Here is a 27,616-nt window from a genome sequence, read left to right as displayed (position 1 = left end):
CAATGACCCAGGACAATTCTGAGGGATTTATGGTAAAGACGCTACCCACATTCAGAGGAAGGACTGCAGGAGAGGAAACATATAAGAAAAACAACTGCTTGAACGCATGGGTCGGGGTGGACATGATTGAGGGTGTGGACTCGAAACTACCACACCAATGCAACTACCAACAATTTGGAAATTGGTCTTGTTCAAGGACACATGACAAAACTAGTGGAAACGCGCATCGGCCAAGGGTGGGGGGGGTGCGGGGGGGGGGCTGAAGGGGAAAGGTGGAGCATGAATCATGTAACCATGTCAAAAATGAATATTAATAAATGTTAAAAAAAATAACTGCTTTCTAAAAAACATAGAAGGGGGAAACAAGGCCAAGAAATTTCTAGTAACCTGTGATAACACATGCAAAAAAATGTCATGAAACCTCAGCAGTATCACCTACCAATAAATAATGATGATATGTGTTTTCTGCTGTGGTCCAGGCTGCCGTTCTTCTGCTTGCTGGATTTTTGAAACATCTGCCCCCAGAACAAATAAAGAGGTGTGGGAATCCCTAACAGGATGAGCGTCTTCCCTTTCCGGCCAGTAGAGGTCAGCAGCAGATGGTCACTAATGTACTAAGCAGAGGTTAATCTCTTCCTCCATTTCCCCCTGGGAAAGGGAATATCAAACATTGGCCAGACAAAATAAATGCATTTAGGACAATGCTTCTGAAGCACAACTTGAAACAATGAAACCTCAGTGACAGAAACTGGGAAGTGGCAGTTAGACTGGGCAAAATGCTGGGCTGCTCCTGTAGCTAAGAAAGATGGGTGCACATAGTGATTAGCTCAGCCCACACCAGCCACTGCTGTTATTTAGAGCCTACACTTATAGGAACTGTGGTTGTGGGGGGAAATTCAGTATACTCACCAGCCTTCAGGAGCCAGGCCACTTCTGGAGTCTACTGGAGTCTACTGGAAGTTGCTGAGGGGTTCACCATCATTTCCATACTCTTAGAGCAGCAGCTTTCAAACTTTTGATCATGCACCTCGTCTGTGCACACAGACAGCTATATCTATGAGCAATTATTTGTTACTGTATATAAATCTACATAATTGTGACTTATGAAGCATATATAAGATATAGACATCTTAAAAGAATGAGAGAAAAGTGAAATAATATTTAAATTTAAATTTTTTTCTTTTAAGAAATAAACCTTTTTTTGTACTCATTAAAAATATTACTTCTCGATGCTCACTATCTTGGATTCAGAAGTCTCAGGAGTATCTTCTGCAGCCATAATGAGGGGGTGCTGGGGGTTATATGCTAGAGTGGTTTTCCAGAGGTGTTTGTCCAGCTGCTTAGGTTGAGTATTTGGGTAAGAGTCAGGTTATAACTGCCCAGAGGGATGATGTCCAACTCAGAAGATAGAAGGGAAAAGGGACTAATGAATGAAGGATGTGTGTTTGTCTTACAGACTATTGGCTAGAATGGGGAGGACAAATGTGACCCATCTTGCCATCTGATAATTGGTTGATCACACACCTTCTTGAGGTCAGATTATAGTTTCTACTTTGGAGGTCACTAAGCAATGGTATCAAACTCAAATAGAAACAGGAACAACTAATCCATGGGCCTCGTAGTTTAAAATGTAATTTTATTTATGTTTTATTCCATTTTTATTTATTTTGTTAAATATTTTCCAACTTCATTTTAATCTGGTTCCCACCTCCTCCTCCATCCTTTAACACCTCTGGTCTAAAGGGCCTTCCCCTTACCCCTACACCTAGATGAGGACAAGTTCCTAGAGGCTGAAAATGGAATTCTACTTTCCCTTTTTCTTGAAGAGCATTTGGAGTTTTCCAGATCAAGTTTAATTATACCACTAAACCCACTGTGACCAAAATTTATTTTTCTCTTTTTTGCTGTCATAAATATGTAGGAGGAGAAGTAAAAAAGGGAGACATTCTTTTTATGCCATTGACTTCAACGGTAAGATCACCTACAAAGGAGTAGGCATTCCATACTTAACTACTGATCACATGGGCAAAGTAAATAATTGGGATAACAGAATCTTAAGTAGAATGTCATTAAAAGAGATCCAGAAACTTCTTTCTTATTTATCATGATTCTTACTGTTCAGAAAAGAAAACAAGATTAGGCTGTCAGGATCTGAACAGCCATTACCATAATCTAAAAGCTGCTTGAAAACAGAACAAGAAAAAAATGCTTACCCTATTGTGTGGCCGGAAAAATGTGGCCATTGTCCTGATGACCCCTGAAAAAGGAATATTCATTGTATCCAAGAATAAGGCACTATCTAGTATGAGGCAGTAAAATGGAAAACATCACACAAATGAGAAAATTAAGGATTCAAGGACCTCAGCATTGATGCATATAAAATTTTAAAAGTCTTTGTAGCTATAACATAATTTAGACAAAAAGACCATAAAAAGACCTTTAAAAAAGAAAAAAGAAAGGTCAGAAAGTTGTCAATCCCTAAGGTATTAAATACTGAAAGGCTCAAGTCACTTGAGAATGTCCTTTTGTTTCTTTCTGTGAAATGAGCTTAGAAAGAAACCAAAATCCTGTATGAAATATTCCTTCCTAATTTAGAACCACATTTCCCACACCATTAAAATAATCCTGCAGTGAAAGGAAAGAGGCAGTTTTTTGTTCATTCAGAGCTAGGTCCTACTGTATGGCTAGGTGACACAGCTGGACCTGGAGTCAGGAAGATGAATCTGGCCTCTGACACCAACTGTGTGACCCTAGATAAGTCACTTAACCTTAGCCTGTTTCCTCATCTATAAATGAGATGATAATAGTACCTAACCTCACAGGGTTGCCAAATGAGATAACATATAGAAAGCATTTTGAAAACCTTAAAAAGCTACATAAATGCTAGGTAGATTATTACTAACAAATGTTTACTTAGAATTCTGTATTTTCCCATTGATACAATAAATCCATATTGAATGAATTAATGAAAAAAGCATTGATTAGGCCCTTCTTATGTACCAAGTACTGTGCTAAGAACTATAGATACAAATTCGAAAGCAAAGACAGTGATAGTGATTGTCCTCAAGGAGTTTATATTTGAATGGGGGAAGGGGATCTCATGCAGGGGGAAGAGGCTACCTGGGAGTCTTCGAGGCTAGATAAAATTTTGATGGGGAGAGATTAGGAGACAAGACATTACAGCCCCAAAAATAACATGAGCAAAGTCACAGAGCTAAGAAAACATGGGCTGTATCTGGAGGTAGGAATGTTGGAGTGTATTCATTCTGGAAACAGATGGAAGATGTGTAATTGAGAGCCATGAATACCATTTCCGTAGATACTGGAGGTTTTTTGTTTGTTTGTTTGTTTGTTTTTAATTTTTAAACCCTTAACTTCTGTGTATTGGCTCATAGGTGGAAGAGTGGTAAGGGTGGGCAATGGGGGTTAAGTGACTTGCCCAGGGTCACACAGCTGGGAAGTGTCTGAGGTCAGATTTGAACCCAGGACCTCCTATCTCTAGGCCTGACTCTCAATCCACGAGTTACCCAGCTGCCCCTTACACTGGAGGTTTTTTATTAACCCAGTAACATGATCTGTTCTTAGAACTTCAGGAAGATTAATTTATCATGAATATATGAGATGAATACTGCACGTAAAATCTAGAAGCAATTAGAAGGATGAAATAGTCCAAGTAAAAGGTGATAAAAGCCTAAATTAGGAAGGTCGCAATACAGATGGAATGGAGGGGATTGATGTAAGATATATTAAAAAAGTAAAGTCTATAAGGACTTGACAACTCATTGGATGTAAGGGTTAGAAATAGTCACATTTGACTCCAAGATTTCCAGCCTGAGTAACTGGACAAATGAATGATTGGTAACAATAAAAGAAAAAAGAAAGGAAAAAGAAAAAAAATCCAAAAGTCAAGAAGAAAAATTGTTTTGGGAAGAAGAATTTGGCAAAATGATTAATTTAGTTTTGGATGTTTGAGTTAAAGGTATTAACAGGTCGCCCAGGTAGAAGATGACTGGTCTGCTATTGGAAATGCAAGACTGAAGCCTAGGAGAGGGGAGTTTACAGAGATAGCTTTGGGTCTATTATATACCTTATTTGACTTGTTTTTTTTATTCTGGATGAAGGGAGGTCTCTTTTAAATATACTCAGTATTTCATATTTATCCATCTATTTTATTTTGGCCAACTTGAGCACATAACTAAAGAGTTTAAAGGTGTTATGCATTCTGCTTTCTTGATATAAAAAAAAAGCATTTGATGGTCTCAAATGAGCATATTTCGTGGAATATTTACCATATTTCTGTGAAATTTGGTCTGCAAATAGTTTATTGACATATATGCCGTCACTAAGTGAGAAATCATTAAGAGAACTATTATGTTTGTGTTCCACAGTCGGTCATTTTTACCTTTTGACTTCTTCTAGGGAGGCAATGTGGTTTAGTAGAAAGAGAACTAGACCTAGAGCCAAGAGTTCAAATAGGGTTCAAATCCTACCTCTCTTATTATCTATGTGTCCATGGGTAAGTCATTTCTCCTCTGGGAATCTTGGTTCTAAATCTATAAAATGGAAATAGCACATAGACAATTTCAAACAGGTTTTGAAAAACAGAATGATTTAAAAAAACTTAAACTGTAGATGGTATTATCTGCTAAATCATGAATTCTTTTTTACAAATTAAACTTTATTTTCAGATCTCAATTCTCTTCTTTCCACCTCCTCTCCCCTACTCCACCTCCACCAACTGAGAAAGCAAGAAAAATTAGACCCTTGTTATAAACATGTATAGTCATGCAAAACAAATTCCCACATTATGTCCGCATCTGCACTCTGAGTCCAACGCTTCTCTATCAGGATGTGGATAACATGTTTCATATTGAGTCCTCTGGATTTGTGAATGGTCATTGGGTTGATCAGCATCTCTAAGTCTTTCAAAGTTGCTTGTTTTATTACTCTAATTCAAAAATGAATAATATGGAAATAGGTATCAAATGATAATACATGTATAACCCAGGGGAATTGTTTGTCAGATCCCGGAGAGGGGAGGGAAGAGGGAAGAGAGAAAACATCAATCATGTAACTATGGAAAAATATTTTAAAATAAATAAATACATTTAAAAACCAAAGTTGCTTGTTTTTTAAAATTGTTTTTATTGTAGAAATTGTTCCCCTAATTCTGCTTACTTTACTCTCTGCAACCATCCCTTTCATCATTTCTTATAGTACAATAGCATTCCATCACATACATAAATCATGGGTTCTTAATCTAGAGTCCACGAACTTTTAAAAAAACATATTTTGATCCCATATGTTTTATTTTATACATTTTAAAACATTATTCTGTGAAGAGGAACGGAAGTTTTACCACTTTGCCAGTGTCCATGATACAAAAAAAGGTAAAGAACCTCTGGGCTAAATCAGATTTTCTTTTACTTAGAAATGCTTCTTTAAGAGAATGAGATTATGGAATTTATCCATTCAGGACATACTTGATGTCCTTAATTGAACATCACCTAGAAACTCTGTTGTATTGTCTGCACTCCTACTCTCACTCTCGGGAGGAGTGCTTTGGGGGGGGGGGAGGGGGGAAGACCGGGTTTAAGAGGAGGGAATATGCTGATTGCCTGAGCCCGGCCAGGATTTAAGGATTCTTTCTAGGGTCAGCAGCCTCATTTCTGGGGATGCTGCAGGTACATAGTCATTAAAGTAGATGTTTTTTATTATGTATTGTTTTACTGATTTCGTCCATTCCCGCAGGGATCTACCTCCTCCTGTTTTCGGAATTCTCCCAGACACACCTGTTTTTGCCCTTGGGGCTTGGCTCTGTGGAACTTTCACTTTTTATCACTTAAGGACCCAATTCTCCTTAAAGGGTAGAGAGTTTGGGTTTGGGGGAGGGGAAGAGCTGAAGGGGCAAGCCTTTTCTTCTCTTCCCTTCCCTTCCACCAATCTTCCCCTTTCTATCATACACAGGAGGTTACAAGCCATAAATCATACCTTATTTATTTTTTTAAATTGTTATTCTTTATTTTGAACCTTAAGCCCCCCCCCAAAATGAGCATTTTCAAGTACAAAAAGATTCCATGTGAAACTTTGAATTTCCTTTTCATACTACTTGTTTTTAAAAAATCATTTTTTAGACCTTTTCCTTCTGTCTTAAAATGTATACAAGCATTTATATATATTTTATATATTTATATGTATATAAAATGTATACAAGTTCTAAGGCAGAAAAGTGATAAAGATCAGGCAATTGGCTAAGTGACTTGCCCAGGGATACTCAGCTAAGAAGAACCATACCTTATTAAGACTGTAAATTTAATAGGCTTTCTAAACTAGGGGTAAAAGTAAATCCAAAGCTAAAACAACTCAGGTCCAGTTGAAACTGTTTGTTGGGAATTTTATAAAATTATTTATCAAAAAGAAAAAAAATTCCTAACAGCTCATCAGGCTCTCCACACCATACAGATCTGAAATCCAAGAGGACAGGACTGGGACAGGAATGAATCCCCTGCATTTTTTTGCTATGCCTTTTATGGCCGTAATTTATACCAAAATTTTATCTAACCACTAGTAATTCCTATTAATCCCCACCCAGCAACCAAGCCCTAACTTTCAGGGTCAAATAAATTTTATGCAAAGGGAAATCAAAAATCAGGATAAAGTCACAACTTCAGAAAATGTGACAAAACACATAAGCAAATGCAGTGATATACAAGCCTACTGAGTCAGAAGTTGGCAAGAGAAAAACTTTCTGGATTTTCCTCACATCCATTAAAGAGGGATAGTTGCCTTAAGTCATCTTATAGCAAAATGTCACCTGAGTTCCCTTTTGGTAAAGCAGCCTAAGCCAACAGTTTACACTCAGTCCACTGTCTCAGTCACCATATTCAGCTTTCCCTGCTGATGCTCAGCTCCCCCAGCTCTGTCATGACCTCAGTCCAATTCAAAGGCTTCCCACAGGCCAATGTAAACCTTCCTAGTTCAGTAGAAATCACCTGATATTCTATTTCTTTCCAGACTAGGGAAAAAAAAAAACAACAAAAAACAAAATTACAAGTCCTTGAGTCCTTATGGATTAAACAATTTCCAGTGTGAGGGTTTCAGCACTCTGTTCCATGATGGAGTCTGAAAACTCTGTTATAATATCATTAGCTAAAAATTTAAAGCCTAATATATGCTTAGAGGAAGGGTCAGCATTAAAGATAGTGGTTGTAAGTCTGTATTTCAAGTAATCTTGATATTTGGTTTTTTTGGCCTACTTCTTCTCTGATTAGATTGTCATTGTTTCTACTTTGTAATATGGATGATGAGGAGCTTATACCAGGAGTAAAATAAGACTTAGCTTTGCTTGTCTTTTCTTGTGTTTACAAAATGATTTTCAATCTGCACTTTCCTTGCAGAAAAACTTTTGAAACCATTTGTTCATTTTGTGAGGGTTTAACTTAGTTAAAACTAGATGATAAAATCCACAAATCCATTTAGCCTGATAAATGTAAGCTGTAATATTTTTCAGTTTGCTGAACGTGAAAGAACAAGGGAGGGATCCATTGTCAACCCATCTGCACTGTAGAACTCTCTTCCCTTAAGCTATCTTGAATACCATACGTGACACATGACTGTCTAACATATGGAGCAAGTGAGGGCACAAGAGTCAATCCATATGTTAAATATTAGTAAAGCTTATGTTTTTTAAGGTAAAAATCAATACAGATAGAAATTGTAATATTTTTCCCCAAACCCAAATGCAATGTCTTGAAATACCCCTTGGACTAGTATGCCTTACTTTGGAAACCACTGCTATAAATAACAACTGGGCACTTCTTTTCTTTTCTTTCCTTTTTTTAACTTTAAAAAGATATTTTGGTCTTATATAGTTATAATTTCCTTAATTTCCTATATGCCTCATGCATTATCGTCAACATATGGTAACTTACTAAATGTTGATTAATGAAGATGATAGATCTGACATATGTAGATAGAAAATGCAATGAAAATACTCACTTCACTAAATATTTAATAACTACATTTCAGACCTGGTTGTGAGAGTTTGGGGCCTTATATTTTCCAAGCTGATAAATGGGATGATAGTTATGCTTACAACTATATTTGAGAAATATTTATGAGTTGATTCAGACTGTTATTCACTTTTATTTCTTTATAATGATAATTTCAAATACCCTTATGAAAATGAATATAATTATTTTAAAGATATAAAATATTTTACTCCAAATAACAGAGAATTGTATATTGCTATAAGAAAGTCAGAGAACAAGTGCAGTTCTTTAATTTGTAAATTCATTTAATGAATATTTTCTGTACCTTCTGTAAAAATTGCATTTAAGAAATAATCTACTTGCCATAAACACATAAAATGAAATTGAAGAAACAAAGACATACTTAAATTTAATGAGACTCAACTCCCTAAACTTTAGATGAGAAGATTTATAGTACTATATATTTCAATATACACATGTCTCCCTAGTGACAAGCTAGCGAGAGGAAATGAAAGGTCTTTTCAGATCACTTCATTTGTAACATGAGTTTACTGTCCTTTGTAATTTACACTTCTCAGGATGGAAACAGATCTATATCTTTTGACCAGGAGAATGAAAAGTCTTTGATTTTTTTTTTTTTTGCTCACATTCATTTTCAGTAATCTGAAATCTGTTTGCTTTATTGACTCGAAAGGGTATACTGTGACTAACTCAATCCCTCTTCTGCAGATGCTTCTTTTACATGCAAGAATACTCAGCTCTAGCTCTATCTGTTTAGAAGGTTCTGTGTTTTTCTATCTTACCACAGGGCAGATATAGAAATTCACATTTCTATGATTATAAATATAATTTATATTTATGTATGATCAGCACATTAATTTTGCTTCTATCCATTATTGCTTTATTATCTCTTCTTGTATTTATTTTTGGCGAAGGGTAGATTTTATTTTTACTGGGTAATTATAACATTTCTTAAAACCTAGCGTGTACTTGGCTTGTAAGAGAGATAGAAAGGAGAGGTTTTGCAAAGAGCATATTGATTTTTTCCTTGATTTTTATTTCTTTTTTTCTTATACTTTCTATACAGCCTTTGCTTTTTTTTTCTTTCTCTCAGATTTCTATTAGCTTAGTATTCTTATCACTAGCAGCACTATAATTATGAATCTCTGAGAACACCAACGCGCGCGCACACACACTCATCAAACAACTTAAAGAAGAGACAAAATATACCTCTTCCCTTCGAAGAGGTGGGGGACTATGAGTGTGAAACATTGCATGTATTGTCAAATTTGACTAATATTTCAAGTGGTTTTCCTGAACTGTTTAGCTGGGGTTCTCCCTCCCCCTTTTATTACAAGGGGTAATTCTTTTGGGGGCGGGGGGGGGGAGAGATACATTTGGAAACAAAAGTAATATAAAAATAAAAGCTAGGAAAAAATATGAATCACCAGCTTGTGCAGTTTTTAGACTTATAAGAGGAATAGCACGAAAATAATATGATTAAAGACGAATTCTCTGTAATTGTCCCAGAATTCAACATAGGTTACCAGATTCTTGTTCTCATAATATAACAAAACTATAAAAAAGAATTACAGTAGCAAACCACTTATCCTGAGGGGATTTATCTTTCCCTTTCTGGAATATGGTGAGGAATTGAGAACTAGGCCTCCATTATTAACCAAAATAGATGTCTCAGAGTCCTTGAAATAAAATCCAGGCTCTTAATTCACTGGAAAGTCCCTGAGGCTCTTACTCAGAATCTATTTACTCTTATTTTAAACCCTAATAAAACATGGTTCTGTGAAGTCTACAGATCAGAAACAGCAAATGAAAAATAGTGGCATAAGGGAAAGAGGATGTTACTGGAAATAGACATCTGGACAATAGCCACAAATAAAAGTTGGCAGGCTCATATTGAGAGAAGACAAAAAAAAAGACTATTTTATAATATTTAATAGAAACAAACTATACAAACATTACACAAAATAAGCAACTTTTTGGGAAGTCGTGACATTTATAATGTTGCTCTCAAGATCTCAAAAATTGCATTCAATAAAGTATATTTGTCTGGTATAGCCCCAATATTTTCACTTTTAATTTTTTAATTTTTATTTTCATTTTTTTTAAACCCTTAACTTCTGTGTATTGGCTCCTTGGTGGAAGAGTGGTAAGGGTGGGCAATGGGGGTCAAGTGACTTGCCCAGGGTCACACAGCTGGGAAGTGTCTGAGGCTGGATTTGAACCTAGGACCTCCTGTCTCTAGGCCTGACTCTCAATCCACTGAGCTACCCAGCTGTCCCTTTACTTTTAATTTTTAACACAAATAACTATACTTTAGCAAGGACATTTTCACATTATTGAAATAATCATGTGATTTTGGTTATCTTTGTTGTTTATATGATTAATTATTCTAATTGTTTTTCTAATGTTGAACCATCCTCATGTAGTACTTCCTCTGAAATCCTTCCCCCAAGTTGCACTCACTCTAGTGCCCTGAGTTCCCAGGAAGTTCCCTACCTCAAAATTTAATTAGTCAGGGTGGGAGTTTCCAAGCAATCTAAATACAAAAGTCAACCAGGAGAAGTTAGGAGCTCCTTTCTCAGTATGGGCAAATACTTAAATCAGAGAAATTATGTCCTATTGAATCAATACTGTGTGTGCCCTTGCTTGGAAATCCTTGGCATGATATGGTTTAAGTAAACCCCATTCTATTATCTACTAGATAGTATGTAAGTGTCTCCGGGAATGTGGGTAGTAAATGTTTGACAACTGACTCTCCCATGACACTTTTTTTACGTTTAATCTGAATTATTGACATTTTCTCTATTACTTTCTTAAGTCTAGACAATCAACAAAACAATAACTCAAGTCCTACCTTGTAGCTCTTTGCTAATTTTCTGAGGTATGAGTGCTGATGAAAATTTAACAATCAGCTCTTAAGAGCAATCCTCTGCCTATTTTCATTCCAGCCTTGAGCCTAAACTACCTGAATGAGATATGGCCATCAATATTTGGTGATATTCAGAAGGACTGGAGTAAGATGAGACACAGAAGCATTTGTCAAACTTGAGGGGGAAGCACCTGATTCTTCGTGAGTCAGCTAGATGGTGCAGAAGACAGAGTAGTGGCTCTGAAGTCTGGAAGAAAATCCAGCCTCAGATATTTATTATCTATGTGAGTGACTCTAGGCAAGTCACTGAGCCTCGGTTTGCTTCAGTTTCTTCAACTGTAAAAATGGGGATAATTATAGCTCTTATCACAAAGTGTTGTCATGAACATCGAATGAGGATGTTTTTGGGTTTTTTTTTTAATTCTTAGCACAGCACCTGGTGCATAATAGGTATGAAAAAGATGCTGGCTATTATTTATGATCTGGCTTTTGTACTTATACCAATAGGAAGCTACACTGATTGTTCCAGCCTCAGCCTTCTCAGTCAATTATATTTCTATGATGGTTTCATTTACTTTAGCTCAGTCTGCATTGGGTGGATGTTGCTTCTGCAATATAGGCAGATACAAGAGTGTTTCATTGCTTTGATATTAAGAGGGAGTGCTGGGGCATGGAGGGGCGCAGTGGGGACAATGCCAGGCCTGGAGCGGGGAGGACCGGAAAAAAAAAAAAGGTGATAAAATATCTTCAAGACTAGTTTAGGCCTAGAGAAAGGGGATCCTAGTTTCAAATGTGGCCTCAGACACATCCTAGCTGTGTGACCCTGGGCAAGTCACTTAACCTCCATTGCCTACCTCTTAATGCTCTTCTGCCTTAGAACCAATATACAGTACTGATTTATTTAAAAAAAATTTTAAATTTAAATTTAATTTTCCATGGTTACACAGTATTGACTCTAAGACAGAAGGTAAGAGTTTAAAAAAAGATTAATTTAGTCCTGAGGAGTAAGGTCAAACAAAGGCTTGATGCAGGAGTAGTGGGACTCCTTAGGCTTTTTCCGACTTCCCAATGGCCTGTGAGTAAACATCTTTCTGACCACAGAAACCATATTGGGAATTCATGGATCTGGGGAGCTGGGCCCAGCTGAACTAATGTCATGCCTTTGCTGAATATCATTTTCAAGCTATTGTTGAGTAACTTCCTCTCTTTTAATTAAAGCAATTTACTCCCAGGCCTCAAGGCATCTAACTGGGCTAAGACCTTTTGTTAAATGCTTTGAAAGGATTAAAGCCCTTTCTCCATAAATAAGAATGCTCTCCCTTATGGGAGTGGATGGAGCCATCTTTTGTTAAAGATTCATGTCCCTATTAATAAACATTATTCTGGAGAATTATTGGCTAAAATTCTAGGTGCTCCATCCCACAGAATCAAGCTTGGGCCAGTACTTCAGATATTAATTAGCACAGTGCCTGGCTAATAAATTAGGCCCTTAATAAATGTTTTTTTGATGGTTAGATGGATGGATTGATTAATCATAAAATTGTAGAGACTTTCCTATGTGTGGTTCGGGAATGATAAAATTGTCTCAAGTCACACCTTCTGGGCCTTAACTCTGCATCTTTCAGATGAGTTAGATGAGCTCATCTATTCATCTTACAACTATAAAATTTTATGGCTTATAAAAAGGGTCACCTTCAGACTTTATCACTCTGACCATTGTTTTTAGTTAGTAATATTGTCAGTAGAAGCAAGGTAACACCTACAATTTTCAACTATAAGAATGAATGAAATTCAGGGAATATTCTAATTTGTATGCATTTCATATTCAAGGATTTACATCTGTTGATTGACTGAAATGATACATATATTTGAAAAGCAATTTAAAAACCTCTGATGTGTGTATATCTTCAGGTTCTGTTTCCTCCCAACCAATTTTGACCCATTCTAGATATTTATAACTGTATACAGTAGGCATCTTAAACGTACGGTTCCAAAACCGAACTCTCTTCCCCACTCCTCTTCTTCATAACTTCCTTCTTCCTCTAGTTATCCAGCTTTGCAATCTTATCGTCATTGTAGGCTCCTCAGACGTTCAATAGGAGGCCAAATCTTTCTGTTTCTCTCTCCAGGATACCTTTTCTATGTTCGTCCCCATCTTTCCACTCACATAGCCACAACCACAGTTGAAGCCACCTGGATTGTGCCTTCCTTAGATCTTTGTAATTGCTCTTTCCTCCTCCAGTCTCTTCCACTCTAATCTATCCTCTACAAAACTGCCAGGGTGATTTTTCCTAAAGGGGAAGCCTGGACACGTCACTCCCTTACTCAGTAAATTCCCATGGCTCTCAGGGACTTTCAGCAGAAAACATTATCTTCTCTTTGGCATTTAAAGCTCTTCACAAGCTTTCTAGTTTTTTACACTCCCCCTCTAAACAATAAATGATCCAGCTATCCTGCCCTACATGCTATTCCTTACCCATAAAACTCTGCCTCCTCTCTCAGGGACACTGCACTGGCTGTCTTCCATGCCTGGAAGAAAATCCCTCTTCATTGGCACCTCTTGGAACCCTGGCTTTCTTTTATACTCAGCTCAAACACCACTTTCTTTTCTTTTTTCTTTTTTTTTAAACCCTTACCTCCCCTCTTAGAATCAATAGCCAGGAAGGACTAGGCAATGGGAGTTAAGTGACTTGTCCAGGGTCACACAGCTAGGAGGTGTCTGAGGCTAGTTTGGACCCCAGGACCTCCCATTTCTAGACCTGGCTCTCAATCCACTGAGCTACCTGGCTGCCCCCTCAAACACCACTTTCTATGGAAGGCCTTTCCTGATTCCCCTAGCTTGGAGTGCCTACCCCTCTTTGGTTAATTTATATTTATTTTGCATGTATCATGTATATACCTAGACATTTACATGGTTAGCTCCATTAGAATGTAAGCTCCTGAAGAGCAGAAACTGTATTAACTTTTTTTGTTCTTATCTCTATTTCCAGTGCTTAGCCCTGTGTCTGGCACATACATGTCAGACACTTAGTAAATACATGTTGATTGATTGTAAAGGAATGCAAATTGGTTCAGAATGCTTTAAAACCTGTATAGGCAAAGAAGGATTCTCTAGAGCCAATGATCTCTAAACTTCTTATCTCATTTTACTAATCAGCCATCAGTAAAATCATTTTGAGAAATGCCTCTCTATATATATTTTCTAATTTATATTTTATTTTATTTGTATTTTACATACTTATAAATATATTTATTTAATGTATATATTTTCTTTATGTTCAAATATACATAATATTGCATATTATAAAATGAAAATTTCAAAAGGGCAAAATAAAATTAAATAAAATTTTATCCTAGAGTCACTGGGAGCCATTAGAGTTTGTTGAAATACTCTATGTTAAGCTTTTTGAAAACTTTACAGTACTACATTATTGTTTGCTATTATTATAATCATCATTGTTATTAAGTAGCGAGTGATATAGTCAGACTTGCATTTTAGGAAAATCACTATGGCAGTTGTGTTGAAAGACTTGCAAAAGGGAGACTAATTAGGAGAATATTGCAATAGTCCAGACCAGAGATGATGAAAATCTGAATCTGGGGGGGGTTGTGTGGGTTTGTGTGTATTAGTGAGGAGAGAGATTTGAGAGATGATGTGGAAATAGAAATGGCAACATTTGGCAAATGATGATATGAGGAGTGAGTGGGAATAGGCAGCAAAGGATGACACTAAAGTTTTTTTACCTATTGATTGCAATGATGGTGGTTGTCCATGACAGAAATAAGGAATTTCTGAAAAGGAGTGGGTATGCAGGGGAAGATAATGTAGTATGATCTGATTACAGCTAACCTACAGGGACTGATCCTATGTGACTCACTATCTCACTGAATTTAAGAGCTATAGTTAGTAGTATCAGAGCAAGAAGAGCCTCTACCAAAGATCTATGACTATGATCTACTCTTCTTCCTCTTAAGAAAGGCAAACAAATATCCTAGAACCTTTCTTCATTAAGATTTGGGCAAAGATGATCCATATCTGAATACAGTATTGCAAAAAGGACAACTTTTGGGGGGTTATTGTTTTTTTAGGACAAGTATATGGTTACATAGTTGTTTTTTTTTAAAGCATAGCTAGCTTATCTTGAAAAAAAAAACATGTGATGCAGAAATTTTCCTGTGCTAAAGATCAGAAACTATCAGATTATACAGGATGTAGAGATATCAAGACCATAAGATTTTTAATAACGTGGAATGATCAGGTATTGCTACCTGCCAAGTTTGGAGGTTTATAGTGGAAAACAAAAACTAATGGAAGAGGCATTCATTCTTCTGGTTCCCTTCCACCGTAGGAATAAGGGCTGGGCAGGTTCTTTATAGACAATATCTTTTTCCTTCTATGGGGCAGCTCAAGAAACATGACACCTTTGGTTTATACCTATATTCTGTGCCTAGGCTAGTGCTTTCCTGAATTGTTCACCATTAATTAGTCTAGGAGGCGCTTAGTCTCAAGTAACTAGGTTTGTCAAGCATTGCTATTTTGGAACTTTTAAAGGTACTTTAAAATTCAAAATCATAAAATTCTTTAACAGTTCAACTCCCAGTTAGAGAAGCCCTACAATTCTGGAAGAGTTGATTCTGTGTATACAATGCCAGTGACTGGTGTCCTCCATTGCACTACCCACTGCATGCAATTAATTAATAAGTTTAGATCACTTAAAGTCAACTGACATAGTTTGTAGGAAACTGAAAGTAAAAAAATAGAAATAGCTTTAAAAATCACAATAGAAACCAGTCCAGGGAAAAGGAGTTGTCTTTCCTATCCTCTCATTGATCCCAAGAAGAAACCACCATCATATCTAATATACTGGGTTGGTCTTCCTTCAATTCTAGCATTGCAATGGTGCCAGTGGAGCACACTGGCTATTCACCTCTCACCTTTCACTGTTGACACATGAAAAGCCCATCTTCTCTTTCTTTCAAACAACTCTTTACTGACATCCTTTACAATTCCTTTTGTTTTTATGTTGCTGCTGGCAACCCACCTTGAATCTTTCCATTGCCTTTTTCGTAATACTTCTTTGGATTGAGTGATATTTCAGAGCTTGCTGTCATGCCAGTAACACTGGTAACATGTTTGAATTAAGAAGATGGGCTTTTGCTGTTATGACAAGCTTGGGGTCAATAAAAATGCAATGTGATTTCCTGAAAGCTCTATAAGCCTCTCTTCCTTTTTAGGTTAGGGCCCTCATTATCCATCTGTATTATCTGTCCCAGATATACATGCTATCAGACAAACTCTATCAGCTATCCAGTCATGGATGTCAAAATCTGGGTAGTAGACATTCTTCATTTATTTAGTCTTTCCTGTGTAGATAAAAAGGGCCAACTCCTTTGAGTGATTACAGATCTCTTCCAAGAGGCTCATGTCTTAGGGCTTCATGTAATCAACACAATGTCATGTGCAAATAGGAGGATCTGGAGGATCCCAACATCCACTGTGAATCCCTCCTTGATGGGTTTTCTTCACTGTATTTTCTCTATTACAATGGTAAAGTAGTGAAGAATATTTTTTTTTAGCACTATAGCATTGTAGTTGGATGGGATCTTAGAGGTCACCTAGTCCAAATTCCTTTAACAGAATTCATTATTTTTCTTCTTGAATCTTACTTTTTTCTGAATTATTACTGTCAATGGCAACACTGTTCACTTAGGCAAGTTTCTACTTTTATAGCATCTCACACATATAAGTTGGTACTCTATTACAATCATTAAAGGTAGAAATGACAGAGGGCCTGAATTATGATCATGTCTGTGTGAGTGGAGAGAAGAGAACTTATATAGAAGAGTTATTATTGAGATAGAAACAGCAAGGTTTGAGAACTGATTGGATATCTGGGGTGAATAAGACTGAGAAGTTGATGGTAATGCTAAGGTTACAAAGAAAGATAGTGCTTCCCTCATCAATAATAGGAAAGTTTGGGGGGCAGCTGGGTAGCTCAGTGGATTGAGAACCAGGCCTAGAGATGGGAGGTCCTAGGTTCAAATTTGGCCTCAGACACTTCTAGCTGTGTGACCCTGGGCAAGTCACTTGACCCCCATTGCCTAGCCCTTACATTCTTCTGCCTTGGAACCAATACACAGTATTGATTCTAAGATGGAAGGTAAGGGTTATAAAAAAATTTTTTTAAAAAAATAATAGGAAAGTTTGGTAGAGGGGTAGGGCTGAGGGAAGAAAAAGATAATTGAATTCTGTTTTGGATATATTGAATTTAATATACCTATGGGATATCCAATTCCAAAACATCCAATTTACTTGAGGCCCTTAGTCTCTTCCCATTCTAATGCATTTTCCGCAAAGCTGCCAAGCTTTCCTAAAGCATAGAGGTCTACCAAGTCAGTTCTCTACATAATAAACTCTGGTGACTTTCTGTTGCCTCCAGGATCAAATATAAAGTCATCTATTTAGCATTTAAAGACCTTTATGTGCAACCTGGCTCTTTCCTGCCTTGTAGTCTTACATTTTACTCTTCTCCCCACATACTATGATCCAGCTATATTGGCCTATTTGCTTTTCCTCTAACATGAAACTCCATTGTGAAGTCCCCTTGGCTCTTCAGCAGTTATTTCTCATGCTTGAAATGTTCTTCCTCTTCACTTCTGCCTGTTACAATCCTTGGCTTTCAAGACAGCTCAAATCTTCCCCTTCAGCAGGAGGCATTTCCCTGACTTCTTAAACTGTTAGTCCCTTTCTCTCCAAAGTTAATTTCCATATAATGTGTATGTAGCTCCTTATTTACAATTCTCCTACATTAGAATGTAAACTCCCTGAAAGTTTACAATTGTTTTTGCTTTCCTATCCTCAGTTTATTTAGCTGAGTACCTTGCATATAGTAAAGGCTTACTGAATGCTTGTGATTCCTTTACAGATGAGGAAACTGGGGCTTGGAGAAACTAACTTAAATTACATATAGGTAACCCAGGTAGAAAACACCCAAGGCAGGCTTCAAATCTAACCATGTTGTCTCATTTTATCTCTACTCTGCTACCCCCAAGATAGTTTTCTAAGCATTCATCCACAACTCTCCTTGAGTCTAAGTAAGGGGAACAAACAGTCCCCCCCCCCAGAATTGAAGGCTGTTTCTCAGTAGTTTAAGGGAGAACTAGATTTAATACTAGAAAATGTAATCTATTTTTTTTTTTATCATCCAACTTGGACGATTCCCAATGCTTCCTTTCAGTGGTTCTTGATTTTTTTTTTTAATGAGAAAATAGGCTGTAGGAAGAATGACTGTCTGGAACCTTATTTTCATAGTGTTAAAGACAGCCTGTGAGGGAATTATTATAATGCTAACACATGGTTTTGGCCATATAATCTCTGTATATTTTTTTAAAATGTATCCTGTGGGGGGGCTGGATAGAAATAACAGGTCTGTGGCTCTAATCACTTTGGTATTTACTATACTGAAGAGCCTTATTATATCCAGGGGGGCAAACTCCATGAACATATGAAATCAAGTTAACCTAAAACCAGGCTGAATATCTCACATTTCTTACAAAACAAACAAATAAATAAATAAAAATCCGTTTTATCTTCTCTTTCCCAATTTGAGGAAGTCAGTCAGAAAGAGTGGAGAAACCATGATGTGAGGGGGGATGAGAGAGAGACAAACTCTAAGAACAAATGAAATCAAATTAACCTAAAACCAGGCTGAATATCTCACATTTCTTTAAAAAAAAATCCGTTTTATCTTCTCTTTCCCAATTTGAGGAAGTCAGTCAGCTTTCCTTTCCTTCTCTTCCCCTTCCCCCAGCGCCCTTAGGCACCTCCTTTAACTGAGGCGGCAAGCAAGGACTGCAGCAGCAGCTGCTGCGTACACGCGCGCTACCCTTGCCTTTCCCTTGGATCTGGGCGGCGGCAGTAGGGGGAGCGCGCCTCGCTCCGGGAGCGCGCTCATGCAGCGGTTTTCTTCTCCCACAATCCAGAGGCTTAGGCGTGGGGAGGGGTGGAAAGAGAGGAAAGTAGGCGGAAGGATATTGAGCGCGGAGGAAGCATGCTCGTTCTCTTAAACGAGAGAGAGGCTTGGTTTTGGAGGTAGGGGGTGTGTGAGGCAACTTCGGTGTGTGATGCGGCTCTGCGGTTTGAGAGCCGTTACTCTGGCTCCTTCTGAAGGAGGACTGGAGGCGGCGGCGGCAGCGGCGGCAGCGGCAGCGGCAGCGGCGGTTGGGGGGGGTGGGGGTGGGCTTGGTCGTGATTTAGTCCCTGGGTTTCTGAGCTTGGCCAGGGTCGGGGTCGGGGAGACTTGGAAAGGGCCTGGGGTTAGGATAGTTTAGTCTAGTCCCCATCCTGGGAGGGAAAGGGGAGTGGCCGAAGAGGTTTTGGGGCTGCCAGAGGAGACATGGTATCGGTGGAGGAGGAAGGGGGAGAGCTTTGCCTTTGACCGGTGTGCGGCGGCGGCCCGGGAGGCTCGGCAGCCCCGGACGCCCCCCTCCCCGCTAGGGACGCCGTCAGCTCTTGGCTTTGGAAAGCCGACCTGAGGCTCGGCAGAGCCCTCGCGGCGGCGGGGCATCAGCAACGAGCGCTTACTCTCGCTGAGAACCGATTCTTTTTGAAGAGGGGAGTTTCCCTTAGTGTGTCTCCTCTCGGAGCCGGGGAAGCTCGAAGAGCTTTTTGTCTCCGCAGCCTCAGCCCCCTCCAGATGCCTTTTCTCTGCCCCTCCTCGCCCTGTAGAGACATTTGCGGCGGCGGCTGCTGCTGCTGCTGCTGCTGCTGCGGCTGCTGGCGGCTACTGAAGCCCGACCCCCGGAGTCCGCGATCGTTTCTCTCTGATTCTTTGAGGACAGAGAGGGCTTCCCTCTCCACCATGAGATTCTGCTCCTCTGCGGAAATGGGTTTTCATTGATTCCTGCTTATTTGGGAAGAAAAAGAAAAAGCGACCTCCGACCAATTCCCTTGGCATATTCTTTTTTTGTTCCCCAGAATTGGGCTTAGTTCTTCAAAACAAAACAAAAAAGACCACAGGCATCTGTAAGATGGAGAATGAGATTTTTACTCCACTCCTGGAACATTTCATGTCCAGTCCCTTGGTCACTTGGGTAAGTGGTGTTTCCCCGCTGGCACATTTCGCTGCGTTTTGGGGGGTGGGGGCGGGGGGCGGGATGTATCTTACTGCAGAGAAGGAGGTGGGAGTTTGTGTAATGATGAAGGCCATTATATTTTAGGTTAAAACATTTGGACCTCTGGCCGCAGGAAATGGGACCAATCTGGATGAATATGTAGCCCTGGTGGATGGTGTATTCTTGAATCAGGTTATGCTACAAATGTAAGTACCTTCTTTTTTCTTTTACCAGACATTTTATTTTCCGATTAAAAAAAAAAAAACAACCAAAACGTCGCGAATTTAAGGCTTTTGGATTTGAAGTAATGTTAGGCTTTTAAACAGCTTTTTGTCCAGGTAGGTTCATGTGGCTCAAGCATTGGTCTTTGAAGGGAATGGTTCTAAAAATATCTGTATTTGTTAGTATGATTTAAAAAGGTGAAACATTATCAGTATTTCGAAAATCTTCCTTTACCAAGCAGAATGTATTGCTCTATGTTTGTTTTAAATGTTGAAAAATAAAATCCAAACTATATCAATACGTAGCTACTACACATCCTACCCTCACAAAATAAATTCCACATTCTGGAAAAAAAGGAATGTATCCACTTTATAAGTTAAAAAAAAAAAAAACAGCAACAGAGTTCATATAAAGTGCATGTATTTGTTGCCTGGATATTTCCTTTGAACCTTACCTCAAAAATGACTCAAATTTTGAATCTGGTAAAGTAAGAAGATAGAATTTCAGACAATAGATATTATTGGTGAGGATTATTGATGTGATTCTTAAAAGTTTTTAACTAGCTTATATAATCTGTGAGTTCCTACCAGATTTGTTGAGAGGATACATTTTTAGGGAATATTGAAGGTTTAGATGCATAAAGCTTAAATTTTTTTTAATGACAGCTAATAAATTGTAAATTCTAAAGTAGACACAACCCTTGGAGGAGGGAGGTAGTGTCGTTTTTCATTTTTTGTGCCCTCACAACCAAACAAAATGCCTTAAAGTATAGTAGGTGCTCCAGAGGTTGATTGGAACTAAATATGACTTTCTTATACTTATGTTCTATTGCATTAAGCAGTGAAGTTTGTTGCTATAATGGAAGCTTATTATTGAAATTTCATTTTTTACTGACTAAAAGAAAAATGATACACTATTTTCCCCATTAAATCATGTGTATACTTTGTCTTTTAATAGAGATTGCCATTTTAAGTTTTAGTCAAAGTCTAATATTCTACCAAGAACTAATATTAGCACCTGGCAATTGGAACGTTTGACATCAAGATATTAGCATTTTTGATCATAGGAATTTAGTGCATTTCTGGAATAAACATTTGTCTTTGGAGACAGTTCCCAAAAAATGACAACTTGGATTTTTTTTAGTTTATGTGCATAAAATAAGGTATCTGTGAATTTCTATAGGGAAAACTTTTGAGTATATTTAATGGGCATATTCTAAACCAGTGGTTAACTTTTTTGTATCATGGACTCCTGCAATATGGTGGTGATCATGGATTCCTCAGAAAATGATGTTTTTAAGTGTGGAAAAATGTCCAGAATTACAAAAGAAATCAGTTTAATTGAAATAAAGATGTAATTTTGTCCCATCCAAGTTTACACACTCCCTGAAATCTATCTACAGATCTTTAGGGGGTTTGTGGACCCTAGGTTAAGAATTCCTCCTTTAAAGAGATTTTTGTGCTTTTTAATAGCTCTAGCTGCAAAACTATTAGGCTACTTAATAATTTCTCAAGTTACCATTATATATGTAAATTTTGAAATTTTTACTTAACTTACTAATAATATGATGAATAATATTTTAAAAATTGACTCATTAATAATTTCTACCAACAACTAAGATCCTTTTTTGTGTCAGGCAACTCACTTAAGACTAAATTGCAGACAAAGTACTAATATGTATTGGCGAAATGAGTTTTCTATGTCAATTAAATAATAGGTCAGGTTAAAAAAAAGTGCTAGGTACTTTGAGGGAATTATTGATATAAACTTTATAGAAAGATATATTTTAAAAAGTTTAATTCTGAAACACTTAAGATGTTGAGAATCAAATAAAAAAGCATTTGAATTAAGCACATTTTTAAGCTTGCCTGTGAAAAGATAAATTAGCCATAAGCAACTGGGAATGTGTATTTCATCTATGCGTTGGCTTTTTTCCCCAAGTTTCTCTTTAATCTATAGGTAATCTCGTTGACAGAAATTCTTTAAAAATTACAAACTTTTGTAATATTGTACTATTATTAAGCAAATTGCTAGGATAACTAAAATACAGTTCTATATTAAGTTCAACACATGACAGGAACGGTGACTATGACAAAAGATATTCAGAATTTGTTCCCTTTATGTTTGCCCCACTTGCCCATTTAAAGAGTAATATTTTGACCACTTGCCTTAGAAACTGAAACATGATTATTGTGTTCAAGAAAACTGTTTTAAAACCAAGACAGAGAAGTTTAAAGCAGATGACTTTTATTAGATTTTAAAATATAACTTTTTTACTACTTTAATTTCTCTTATGTTTAAAAGATTTTCACATATTGCTAAATTCAGCTGCAATGTCAAAAAACTTGGATGCATACATTTTATGTTGTTGTTTCTGTTTTTGTCTTTATTTTTAAAAATTTATTATTAAAAACCTTTATTTTTTGTGACTTATACAGAAGAACAAGGACTAGGCAAACAGTTAAGTGACTTTCCTAGGGTCACACAGCTAGGAAGTCCCTGAAGCCAAGTGGATGGTATTTCAAAATAGTGTTTGGTAATCTGTTTTTAATATTTAACTCTTCCTTGACCTTATTTTTTTGAGGACATGATTTAACCTATTAAATTGAATATTAATCTTTTGAAATTTTAGATATAATTCTTTATGTAGTAACCTAAGCCAAATTTGTCATTTATTTAGTTTCCAAATAACATTTTAGTTCCAGCCCTTTTAAATAAACTTTGTTTCTTTTAACAAGTAGCTGTGCAATATTTTTTTAAAGCATTTTTTTCATGGATGTCATTAGTATTTTTCAGTCTGTGACCTACATATATCAGTACAATTTAAGAACTGCCATAATATTTTAACTACTAATTTCATATTATACATGTGTTAATGGGATTAAAGATGCTAGTAAAATCAGTGTCTTGGGGTGATTTTTTTTTTAAATACAATATATTAAGAGCAAAAAGATGGATTTCATGAGGGAATTGTTAACTGGACGTGGTTATCCATATATATGGTTGATTGCCTTCATTACTTAAAATTCTGTGTTCACTTATTTAGAATTACAACAAATGCAGAGGTGAATTATGGAATTCATTAAGTAGCTTCTTAAATCAAATGAAACCCAATGAGAGGTTGTGACACGGCATGAATACTATTCTTCTACTTGGAAACTTTTGGGAGAACTGAAATTATTAGCTGTGTCTTCTGGGATCATTTTCCTACTTTTATAACTAAGTGATTTATTTTTCCTCAGTATTATTTAACCGACAAATATGACTGATTCTAAAGTAGTAAGTCATCATCCTGTAATCATCTTTGTATACAAATTCTGCTTTAGTGGATCTGGGATCTCATTAATGTAGGTACTTTCTCTAATCATACTGACCTTTACTCCTTTTGTTTCTGGTTTGATTTTTATTCATGTCTCCCTCAAAATTCTCTATAGAATAATACTGGATGATTTCAGAGGGGTCTTTTATTTTATTTTATTTTATTTTTTAAACCCTTAACTTCTGTGTATTGGCTCATAGGTGGAAGAGTGGTAAGGATGGGCAATGGGAGTCAAGTGACTTGCCCAGGGTCACATAGCTGGGAAGGTCTGAGGTCGAATTTGAACCCAGGACCTCCTGTCTCTAGGCCTGACTCTTAATCCACTGAGCTACCCAGCTGCTCTACCAGAGGGGTCTTTTAACATTCTAAGGATACCAGTTCATCACTGAAGCTATTCATCTTTTATTGCAACATGATCAGCATACTATTTTGATCATGTTATCTTCCCCCCCCCCCCAAAACTCTTCCCTTTTGTCTTAGAATCAATTCTAAGTATCAGTTCCAAGGCAGAAGAGCAGTAAGGGCTAGGCATTTGGGGTTAAGTGACTTGTTCAGGGTCACACAGCTTGGAAGTGTCTGAGATCAGATTTGAACCCAAGACTTTTCATACAGGCCTGGCTTTCTATCCACTAAACCACCTAGCTTTCCCTCTATCTTGCTATCTTTTACATTGCTTCTGGGGTGCAAGTCATATTTGGCAGGGTGATACAGTTTCCATTGGCCTAGAAAACACATGGGGGATGGACATAATAACTGTCTTCAGAGTTTGAAGGGCTGTCCTTTGAAAAGATTAGTAGGCTTCTGTTTGACTTCTGTGGAGAGAACTAGAAGCAGTGAGCTGAACTTTCTAAGAGATGTATTTAGGCTTGAATATGAGAAAGAACCTCTTAATAAAACTGTTACAGAATAGAATGGACAGCCTTGGGGAGTGGTGGGTCCTCCCTGATTACCAGCCAATCAATAAGCATTTATTTTATTAAGTTTCTAAGCAAGGTGCTAAGGATCTAGGACAACAAAGATGTAAATCTTCAATCAAAAGCCACCTTTTTGATGTATGATAGAGGAGATTCTTATTCAGATTTGGGTTGTACTACTTGACTAAATTATGTAACATTTTTGGACCTCAATTTCTTCATCTGTAAAATGAGGTTCTCAGTTCTGAGTTTCTGTGATTCTATGTGATTGGACTGTGGTGCTCCCTAATTCATAATCACGTATCATTGTTGGAAGAGAATTGGTGTTAAGATGGGTTTTTGTGTCGGATGAATATGAAATCATTGAAAACTCTTTACAGATTCCTAAATGCAATCTAACCTGGACTCTTCCTCCTCTTTATATTTAGGTCCAGGTCATTATCCATTGGCAGGGCCTGAGGTATATACTGGTGGACTAATTCCATCAGCTGCCCATCATTTGCGTGTGATAGTCTAGGCAAGGGGCCTTCATTTTTTTCCCCCACTGTATAACTTCAGCAAATCTCCATCAAATAAGTGACACTTGTTGAGGAGGCTTTTCTTGGTCTTGATTGAATCATTGTAATAAATGTTATTCATAAACAGGAGAATGTGTGAAACTTTGCCATTTATAGGGAATTATTATTTGATTTAGACTATTCAGGATGTACCTGTGAAATTTGTGAATTCCTTTGGTGAGCATATGTGTTGTTTTATGCATTGTGAACAAGTTAGCCATGTTAACTGAATAACTGATTTGAGTAGTAAATCAAGGAATTTTGTTGACTTCTTTTTTTAAAGATTTTGAACTCTAATGGAGAAATAAGTAGAGCATCCTTTCTAAGAATCTTTCATATAATAATAGTTACATGTATATTGTTCATGTATCCTACTGTTACAGAGGAAAGACTGTTGAATTGGATTCAAATTTTAGTATCTTTGTGACTTTGGCTAAGCCACTTCATATCTGTAACCTATAGTTTTTTCCTTTATAAAATGAGAGGCTTAAATTAGCTATTCTGGAAGGTCTCTTCCAGAGCTTAATCTTCAATTAACCTATGAAGATATTTTTCTCCTAGCAGATAACCTGGTGAAGCTCAATAAATGTTAAATAGTTGGGAGAGAGACTAACTTAGCAGGGCAAGGTCTTGTGGTATGATGTAACCTTAGTAAACAATAGTACTATTATTGTTATAATAATTATATGTACTATATTACAATCAGAAAGTTACTTCTGTAGTCGATTTATGTTAACTGTAAAGAGTTGTGAGGGTTTTTTTCCCCCTCAATGCTAAAGGTTCTTAATTTTAGACTTTAATGGATAATTTAATACATTATTTCTGAAACTTTGTGGTTGCTTTTTTGAGTGAATATTTTATGTGTGTGAAAAACTGTTGAAAACTTTCCTAGTCAGCCTATATTAGTCCAGAAGTTTTTAAACTGAGGTCCAAGAACTCATTTAAAATATTTTGGTAACTATTTCAGTGTAATTGGTTTCCTTTGTAATTTCTTGGTATTTTTATTTTATGCATTTAAAGACATCAGTCTGAGAAGGGATCCATAGGCTTCACTTGACTACCAAATGAGTCTGTAGTACAAAAAAAAAAAAGAGCTTAGAATCCTTGGCCTACTCAATTTTTTTCTTGTAAATGACAATTAAAAAACAAGATTTTGTATTCTGTGCACTTTTCAGTTGGTTGTTTAACTGAAACAATATGACCTGCTGTAGGAAATTATTTATGAAGCTTGACTTTTTTCTTTTCATATTTTCATCATGGATATTCTCAAAACATGTATGTACCTTCCTCATAGAGATTTTTACAAAGATGAGAAAATATAGATATGTATGTGTTTTTTGTTTTATCTAGTTCTTTTTTTATTGCATGTGATTTTTTTCTATTCCTTTGATAATTTCCCTTTTAGACAGTCCCTGGCATATATAGTAAGTACTTAATAAATAATTATTGGTTGATTGAAATTTTTTAAATGATCCCTTAATGTTTTCAAGACTGTGTTCCCTCCAGAATGGATTTCCTACTGGATCTTCAGTCCACTCAGCCTCCCTCACTTTGTCTGAGTTCTTTTTTTTTTTTTTAAACCCTTACCTTCAGTCTTGGAATCAATACTATGTCTTGGTTCCAAGGCAGAAGAGTGGTAAGGGTAGGCAGTGGGGGTCAGGTGACTTGTCAAGGGTCACTCAGCTAGGAAGTGTCTGAGGCCATATTTGAACCCAGGACCTCCCGTCTCTAGGCCTGGCTCTCAATCCACTGAGCTACCCAGCTGCCCCTTGTCTTAGTTCTTTATTTAGTAAATTGGGAACCACAGATAAAAATGTTATTATAATGATATAAAATCTTTAGAATTATAGAAATGTTGATGTTTAATTTTCAGTTTATTTGTTATCCTATGTGACTTCAATTTTTAATCTGGAAGTCATGTGGCTCATTTGGATCTGATAACAGCTTCTAGATTTATTTTCCCTTCTGTTTTTCCTGTTTTATGAGGTAATACTGTTCATAATCTTCCATTGTCTTCCACGGTATGCTTTTTAAATTAGTTAAAATATTTTAAAATTTTACCCTTAGTTGTTCCATATCTCCAGTAAGGAGGCTTAGGGTTTGCTGCCTGAGTCCAATTTCTGTGTTTATGTGAGCTCGTACTATGTTAATAAATACATTATGTCTAGAATTAATGGAAGTGATAGCCTTTTTGTACCCTGTTAAGTCTATTTGTACTATTATATTCAGTTCTGGGTGATGAATTTTAGGAAGAAAATAAGGCGTAGGGATCATTCATTGGTATGATGAATGGGTCTCATGATTCAAGGATTGGTTAATTAATATCTGTGTGACCTTGGACAGGCTACTTCACCTCCCTGAGCCTCATTTTCCTCATGTATAAAATAGGAAGTCTTTACTAGATAGTCTGGAAGACTCTCTACCTTTTACGTTTGTGATCCTATCACCTTTGTAAATGATAAACATTTTCTCATCTATTTTCTCATATTTAAATAGCGTGCAGTTTAATTTTTTTATTTTAATTTATACTCATACTCTTGTATAGTTTCTCTGGTTTCTTCGACTGCACTTTTTATTAGTATATAGAAATCTTCCCCCTTTTTTTGAAT

The 27,616-nt window shown here is 36.8% G+C and overlaps 2 protein-coding genes across 2 annotated transcripts in view; one reads left to right on the top strand and one right to left on the bottom strand.

The window, feature by feature from the left end:
* Nucleotides 1-18,836, bottom strand: part of CFAP36 (cilia and flagella associated protein 36) — a 126,888-nt gene extending 108,052 nt beyond the window's left edge. Inside the window, exon 1 of the mRNA XM_044659475.1 lies at nucleotides 18,716-18,836. Coding sequence (XP_044515410.1) covers nucleotides 18,716-18,836 — 121 coding nt within the window. The remainder of the gene's footprint in view (nucleotides 1-18,715) is intronic.
* A 1,021-nt stretch (nucleotides 18,837-19,857) lies between these two features.
* The window catches only part of CCDC88A (coiled-coil domain containing 88A), a 164,472-nt gene continuing 156,713 nt past the window's right edge, over nucleotides 19,858-27,616 (top strand). Inside the window, exons 1-2 of the mRNA XM_044663347.1 lie at nucleotides 19,858-19,974; nucleotides 20,101-20,201. Of these exons, the coding sequence (XP_044519282.1) occupies nucleotides 19,912-19,974; nucleotides 20,101-20,201 (164 nt within the window). The 5' untranslated portion in view covers nucleotides 19,858-19,911. The remainder of the gene's footprint in view (nucleotides 19,975-20,100; nucleotides 20,202-27,616) is intronic.

Source organism: Gracilinanus agilis, chromosome 2 (genome assembly GCF_016433145.1).
Source record: "Gracilinanus agilis isolate LMUSP501 chromosome 2, AgileGrace, whole genome shotgun sequence".
Classification (NCBI taxonomy): Eukaryota; Metazoa; Chordata; class Mammalia; order Didelphimorphia; family Didelphidae; genus Gracilinanus; species Gracilinanus agilis.
This window is presented reverse-complemented; position numbering and strand designations above follow the sequence as displayed.